General features: G+C 43.4%; 1 protein-coding gene across 1 annotated transcript; it reads right to left on the bottom strand.

Annotated features, from left to right (window-relative positions):
- Positions 1-603: 603 nt before the first annotated feature.
- On the bottom strand, positions 604-8100 carry LOC120996189 (keratin, type II cytoskeletal I-like). The gene is made up of 9 exons (XM_040425951.1): positions 7449-8100; positions 7071-7291; positions 6814-6874; positions 6603-6698; positions 6226-6390; positions 2836-2961; positions 2507-2727; positions 1622-1656; positions 604-1528 (listed from the first exon to the last, which is right to left on the bottom strand). Exons 1-9 carry the CDS (start codon positions 8007-8009, stop codon positions 1164-1166), a joined length of 1851 nt encoding a protein of 616 aa, XP_040281885.1. The 5' UTR covers positions 8010-8100; the 3' UTR covers positions 604-1163.
- Between the last annotated feature and the right edge of the window lie 266 nt (positions 8101-8366).

Here is an 8366-nt window from a genome sequence, read left to right as displayed (position 1 = left end):
AGAATACCCTAAACCGAGCGGAAGTAATGGCCAATACCATGTCAGCATTTACATAGGGCCAGAAGCTTTACCCAGTAGCAAATGGCATTAAGTGTTTCGGCATTCAGTACGTAATTAATGATGAAGGTGGATAGTTCAGTGAAAAAGGTTGAAGTTGATGGACTTGTGTTTTTTCTTTTAACCTATGTAAGGCTAGTTTCACACTTGCGGCTGTCTCTCTGACAGGCTGTTCTGACACACAACGGCCTACTGGAGTTCTCCGGATCTGGCATTACTGGATACTGCCGCCTGACAAATATGCCAGAAATCAGCCGGGCAAAAACTACTGCAAGCGTTCACTGCCGGAACAGCCAAATGCAGGTGTGAAACTAGCTTAAGATAATTAATAGAATAAGATTTTTTTTTTCTTTTTTTTTTTCAGCTAATCGATTTTTGTGTTATGTTTATGGCAGCTCATGTACAGTATATTAGTTTTACAATGAAAGCAGGGTAAACACATTGTGGTCCTGCATCTGCAATCATTTTGCATTGTACCATTTAACAGCAGTTTGTGATATCTGAAAAATGTATTGCGGCATAAAAGTACACAAACTACAGTTCATGTAAGATTCACATGCAGTTTATTGAAGATATAAAGAAAAGACAAGACATGCGAGCCTGGAGCTGAAAGATCCAGTAAACAGTATTTATATACATCGAACACCCGGATCCCTGACTTACGTAACTCTCAGAAACAAAGAAAGCAGGAACATACAAGACTGGCACCATCCATTACCTAGCTCAGAAGTTTCAAGCAAACTCACCTAGGTATGTTACAGGGATACACATGAGTGCAATTACATTCATACAAAGGGAATATAAAGGACACGTCACCCTCTAAATGATGTGGTCATGATCTTTTGTTTTGACAAATACAGTGGTGTTAACTTCCCAAATTCCTGATAATATATTTAACAATTTGACTGATGGATATAACTAAGATAGTTAAAGGAAGTATGGAATGTCTACATTATAGTCAATTGTATCCCTTAGAAAACACGATATGAGCCAGGATGATACAACTGAACATACTAGTGAAGCTTCATGTATTTGAGCAGACTGACAAAAGTATAGTGCAGTTTGGAGATGAAGGGTGGTGACTAGTGCTAGGGCATTGGAACATGCTAATAGGTTTTCTTCACTGAGGATGTTGATGTTTTTGAAACCGCCACTGAGCTTCTGCCTCCAGAATGGCTGTAACTGCTGCCTCCTTGAGAGGCACCATGTTGACCACTGCTGGTTCCTCCATATGATATCCCACCGCCAGAGCTGCCTCCTCCATATGACCCTCCACTGCCAGACATGCCTCCTCCATATGATATTCGACCGCCAGAGCTGCCTCCTCCATATGACCCTCCACTGCCAGACATGCCTCCTCCATATGATATTCCACCGCCAGTGCCTCCTCCAGTGCCATATCCACTTCCTCCACCAACACCAAATCCTCCTCCTACTCCACCAGAGTGACTTGAAGAACCGCCAACAACGGCTAGATTTAGAAAGAATAAACTTCAGTTATGTTTCATAAATACTTTAGCATAATTATAATATTACCTTATTCACAATGGTGAGCTATACTTACAGATGCTGACATTGCTGACAACTTCTCCAGACATTCTGAAAACACAAGAATATGTGTAGTAACGTTAGACTAGTTGAGATTCTATTAGGTTGGTAACAACCCTTAAGGTTCTTTTATATGGGTCAACTTCCAGCGATGGTCAGTAATCAACTGACAAAATAGGAAACACTTATTTGTTGTTGATGGCATCTTCACATGGGGATAAAAAGAATCATTTGTCAGCAACAGTAACTCTTTGAGGAGGGGTTTGAACAAATAATCACAGGAACGATCGTTCATTCCAATCTGTCCCAATAATTGGCTGATCAATTTCCTATATGATCTGTCGGTGTGTGTTAATGTCCATCTGCTTGTGTAAAGGGAGCCTTATATGGATCCGGTGAATATGGCTAGTGTCACACTAGCACTGTTTCACACTTTATACTTTTCCAGCAGGCTGTTCCGGTAGAGAACCAGCCTGCTGGAGTTTATCGTATCCTGCCATATACTACCTTTCCCCGCCAGAGCCCGTTGACTGTAATAAGACCCAGCGGGCATCCGGCCTGTTTCTGGAATTAGTGCCAGGATTCGGATGGACAGTATTTAGCCGGGTAAATCTCAGCAGTAATTCTGGAAACAGGCTCAATCGCCAACGGGTGCAGTCGGTGCTCAGATAGTTTCCGGCTAAGCAGGATGCAATGAATTATGACAGGTTGTTGCTCAACCAAAACAGCCTAGCAGAACAGTTTAGCACTAGTGTGAAACAAGCCTATATCTGGGAAATATATTACCGATGGCAAGCTTAGCAGTATGTCCAGGCCTTTGTCCTTCAAATGGAAATGAAGGAACAAACATTAAACATATGTTAATATTTTAAAGACCCCTTATGTATCTCATAAAACTGACCTTTCCTCTTCTCCTTCCAGGATTCTTTTGTAAGTGGCAATTTCAACCTCAATATTAATTTTCGCGCTCAAGAGCTCCTGGAAGTCACGCAGTTGACGGGCCAGGTTTTCTTTGGCCTTCTGTAATGCAGCTTCAAGTTCAGCCAATTTCTGTTTGGCATCTTTCAGAGCAGCCTCACCACGTTGCTCAGCCTTAGCAATGGCGGTATTGAGAGATTCAATCTGATAAAATAATTGCAATTATTTTCTTGATTCCCAAAGCCATCTCCATACTGTATAAGGACAAATTCAGTCATTATCAATGCATCTATTCTAACCAGCTAGGCTTACCTGCTTCTTCGTGCTCTCGATCTCAGACCTCATCCTCTGGATCATACGGGTGAGTTCTGAAATTTCAGTCTTTGTGCTATTTAGGCTGTCACCGTGTTTTCCAGCAGCAGCTTGCAACTGCTTGTACTAAAAGAGTTAAAAAGAGAACATCTCAGCATCTTAATATGGACGCAAGCATAGCACATGCTAAGTGTTACATTTATAAATAATATATTAAGTTGTAAGGGTATTTTACCTTGCACCGAGGTAGAGGGAGCAATTTGGTTGCTGTGGTATCCTCGAGCCTTCTGAAGGATCTGAGACCTACCACAGCTATGTTCATAGGAACATGTTAACCCTCCCATAGAGTGCAATGGTAATTCACTGCAGTCTAAGGGACAATGATCAGATGATTGCATGTTAAACGGTTGGCCACTTTCTGGCTAATATTAGCAAGATGATAATATGTCACTTACTAGTTTAGCCTTTGTTAAATTCTGCACCATTTTCTATATTTCATAAGCAACATCTCCTTGTTAGGCAAATCCTCTGTGCTGTCCACAGAGAGATCCTGTTCATAAAATGGCTGATGATGGAAGGTCATGTGACAAGTTATATCGCCTCCACTGTGAAGTCTCTTCTGTTAAAATACACTGCACTTGCACTGTTAGGCCTTTAGTGCAGATGCAGTGTATTTCAAGGCAGGAGACATCACATGGAGGTTATTTTCCTGGTCAAATGACCCTATTTCAGCAGCCATTTCATGGACAGCACAGAAGATTTGCCTAACAAGAGGCATGGCTTATGAAATATAGTGAACGGCAGCAAATATAAACAAAGGCTGTATTAGCAATTGCCATATTATCATCTAAACTAAACATTGGTCATAGTTAGCTAGAAAGTGACCACCCTTTAAAAAAAAGGAAAAAGAAAATGCAAAAAATGAAAATCGCTTGGTCCTTAAGGGATAATTTACTGGAATGTTATACTGTATGATTAACAATAAGTATAAAAGTGAATATTAAAGGGGTTGGCCACTCTGTTAGCACTTATTAAAGCTATGAAGAAAGTAGGGAGATATTACACTTACTAATATATCTTCTTAAGTAGAACTGCCTGGTTTTCCTGCTATTGGAAGCCGCGCCCCCTCCTGTCCTGCTCTCACCACGCCCCCTCCTGTCCTGCTCTCACCACGCCCCCTCCTGTCCTGCTCTCACCACGCCCCCTCCTGTCCTGCTCTCGCCACGCTCCCTCCTGTCCTGCTCTCACCACGCCCCCTCCTGTCCTGCTCTCACCACGCCCCCTCCTGTCCTGCTCTCACCACGCCCCCTCCTGTCCTGCTCTCACCACGCCCCCTCCTGTCCTGCTCTCACCACGCCCCCTCCTGTCCTGCTCTCACCACGCCCCCTCCTGTCCTGCTCTCACCACGCCCCCTCCTGTCCTGCTCTCACCACGCCCCCTTCTGTCCTGCTCTCACCACGCCCCCTCCTGTCCTGCTCTCACCAGACCCTCTCCTGTCCTGCTCTCACCACGCCCCCTCCTGTCCTGCTCTCGCCGCGCCCCCTCCTGTCCTGCTCTCACCACGCCCCCTCCTGTCCTGCTCTCACCACGCCCCCTCCTGTCCTGCTCTTACCACGCCCCCTCCTGTCCTGCTCTCATTACGCCCACTCCTGTCCTGCTCTCACAGCTGCCTATCTGTCCATCCTTGCAGGTGCCATGGAGGAGCTTCCTTGTCCATGCCTGAAGGAGTGTGCTGCTGTCTGGGTCCTTAAGCATCCTGCTTGTATCAGAGGTGCTTTCCTTCTGTGACTGGTACTCCTGGCTGGCAGGGGCTTAGCAGGGACACTTGTTAAAAGCTAAAATAAAGAAATGTTTGCAGGTGGAAGGAAGACTAAGGGAAAGCTGTGATGGCTGATCTGACTGCAGGTTCTGCCCCCTCTGTTTCCCCTGTACTGAGAGGATCCTGCCAACATGTGACGATGTAGCAGGGCCAACGCAGCGCTGTGAACCACAAACTGTGAGCAATCCCAGGGTCTGTCCTGTTTATGGTTCCTCTATTACAGACATGATAATACAGCCAGACCAACAGTTCAGGAGCTTTAACCCCTTGAGAGCTGTCAGTATGGCTGAGGTCAGTGATATCTACAGCAGTCACTAGTCTCACCATCTATAATTGTGTGCCCTCTCCTTCCTGCACTCTGTATATGGTGATATGTGACCCCCACCACTGCATATAGAGATCCGTGACCCCCTGTACACTATATACAGTGATCTGTATACAGAGCCCACGAGTGCCGCCAGAAGTCCGCTCCGACCCCATTCACTTTAAGGTCGAAGATGTGGTCACAGCACGACAAACTTGCCGGGAGGCGGCCGGAGTAAAAAATGCAGCGTGCTGGGCATCAGTGAATGTGAATGGGGCCGGAGCGGACTTCCGGCGGCACTAGTGGGCTAGCGTTAGCACAGATCCAGCAGGGGAACAGCCTGCCGGACCCTGCTAACGCTAGTGTGAAAGTAGCCTTAGTCGTGTGATGATAGACAGGAGGCTCCTCTCCATGTGAGCAGATCGATTTCTACAAATGTATTCATCAGAGATCTGTCCCCCCGCTCAACAGCCCCCTCTATGGCCGTCCATGCACCTAAACAGAAATCTATGACAGCTCAGAGCTGCCATGGACTTCTGACTTGTGTCAGAAAATTGGCGAAAATTAACGTAAATTTATTGGGGCGACTGGTCACGCCCCCTCCCTGCCATTGTCACGCCCTTTTTTTTAATTTAAAGGCACAGTTAAAAATTCTAAAACACATAGTATTCAGTGGTGCAACTAGAAATGACTAGGCCCTACAGCAGGTTTATGAACAGGGCCCACCCTCCCCCCAGTAACATATGTGTGATACATTAGCATCATATTCCTGTGTGCTGCTGGGACTGGGGCCTACTTCCTATTGCTATGTCTGTACAGTGGTCAGAGGGGCTCTTGTCTCTATGGAAACACAGGTGGGCGGGGATGTCATGTGACCGCTCCTCTGAACATGCTTGCTGCAGTGCATGCTGGGATATTTACTTTCACTTTGCCGCTGCTATTCCCACACAGCCGGTCTGAGGAGCTCCTCCAGGGAGGCATGTCATGGTGAACAGGTTAGAAAAAGGACATATAGCCAGTGCATGTCACAGGATATAAATACTTCATGGTTTTGGCTATTGTCTGGGGCACTTTGGATTTTTGATACTTAGGGTGGCCAACCCCTTTAATGTAACAAATTATACGTATTCCATAAAGTATTTCATAACACACTGTCTAAGTTTCGACTTGCATTGTCAATATATCTATTAGGAGTACAGGGTGGGGTCTAATTATAAGCGTTGATAGGGTTTAGATTAGCATGCATTAGCAGGTGGCTGACACTAACCTTATTGTCATATAATGCTTCTGCTTCAGCTCTGCTTCTCTGTGCAATCTGTTCATATTGCTCCTTAATTGCCACAATGATGCTATTCAAGTCGAAATTTCGGTTATTATCCATGGACAGAATAACAGAGGTATCCTCACTTCCTCCTTGTGTTTGTGAGAGCTCCTGTAAATCACACAAAGCATCACACATAAGCTAAGGTTCAAAGCTACGATAATAATGTTTCTATTAATTTAATTTCAATTTAAGGTATATTAAATAATGCAGTTAAAATGACATAAAATTATGATATATTTTAGCCAGAATTAATCACCGGTATTGTTCCTTTATTTAACTCCATGTACAATGAAAAATGGTTAATAAACCAGAAGACTTACAGCATCATATAGAGTTCTCAAGAAGTGAAGTTCTTCTGTCAGGCCATTGACCTTGCTTTCCAAATCCACCTTGATCATATATGCTGCATCGACATCCTATAAAATAGAAATAGTCAATGCATTCCAACAATTCATTTATTTTGAGGCTCCATAACTTCGCTTACTTAAAAATAATGTCAAATTAGCCTTAGTTCACTTGAACACAACTCACCTTCTTAAGCACCACAAACTCATTTTCTGCCTGAGTGCGCCTATTAATTTCACCTTCATATCTACAAAAAGTACAAATACAATGTAAAATGGCTGATCCTTATTATAAATGATTTGTACTTGAGTTGTGGAAAAGTTTAGTGTATAATATACAAAAACAAGATCTTAGTTTAGAAATTGTTCTCTTGCCAAGAAGTCAAAGAAAGGTTAATAAATTTAGTAATCAGATCAATATTCTAAAATATAATGCCATCATACTTTTTCTTGAATTCTTCTACCATTTCTTGCATGCGCTTCAGTTCATTGTCTAGATTGGCTTTCTGGCTTGTTATGCTGTAAAGATGTTTCTGCAGATTGCTAATATAAGCTTCAAAAATTGGCTCTAAGCTGTTTCTTTTGGTACCACCCTTTGATCCTTGTTCTTGCAAGAGTTTCCATTTTGTCTCTAGTACTTTGTTTTGCTGTTCCAAGAATCTAACCTATAAATGAAATGGAAGTCATGTTTATAAACTGAGAAACAGCTTTGTCCAAATTAATTTCAATGCGCTGACTATAATAAATATACACATTTACTTAAAAAAGTTATACAATTTACAAATGTTCAATTGATTTAGTTTGTCTCCATAGGAGTCTTACCTTGTCAATAAAAGTTGCAAATTTGTTGTTGAGGGCTTTAATCTGTTCTCTTTCTTGAGTTTTTACTTTTTGAATCTCTGGATCTATTTCCACATTCATTGGCTGCAAAAGGATTTTGTTGATTGTGACTTCCTGGATTCCACCAGGTGGGCAAACAGGAAAACCATGGTCACCTCCATGGCCACCAAATCCTCCTACTCCCCCACCATATCCTGCTCCCCCACCGAATCCCCCTGCACCACCATATCCTGCTCCCCCACCTAATCCTCCTGCACCACCATATCCTGCTCCCCCACCGAATCCTCCTGCACCACCATATCCTCCTCCACCAAAACCATATCCTGCACCACTACCAAATCCTCCTGCACCACTACCATGGCTTCCCCCAGCGTGATAGCTGGTAGCACCAATTGAAGTTTTCCTTTGTCCACCAAAATTATATAAACTTCTTGATCCAAAACCAGAAACTCGGGAGCTTCCTGTTCTTCCGCCACCTACTGAGCAGGTACTAAATCCCCCGCTTCCACCACCACTTTTGCTTTGCTTTTGCAAATAAGCCATAATGGATTCTGAAAAATGAAATTGAAAGGAAACGAAAAGAACAGATAAGGTGAAGGAGTGTGGGCCCCTTTGCACTGAGAGACAACAGTGTCCCTTTTTATCTGTTTGAAACTTGGGCTTGGTTGCATGGGTGTCAAGAGACCAGTTTAATGCAATAGTGGGTTTGGCAAAGCTGGCAACCACCCATCAATCTGCTTAACTGATCACACCTTTGGGAAATATTGCTTTGCTTGCACTGTTTAAACTCAGCAATCTATTTCCATGTATCTAATCACTGCAATGTTCTCACGATCATTAGGGTACATTATCATTTTATGTTGGATTGTAACAGCCAGTTGAACTTAATACTTAAAAGGA

This window comes from Bufo bufo, chromosome 3 (assembly GCF_905171765.1).
Source record: "Bufo bufo chromosome 3, aBufBuf1.1, whole genome shotgun sequence".
NCBI lineage: Eukaryota > Metazoa > Chordata > Amphibia > Anura > Bufonidae > Bufo > Bufo bufo.
The sequence above is the reverse complement of the archived record's forward strand: the minus strand, read 5'-3'. Positions and strand labels throughout refer to the sequence as shown.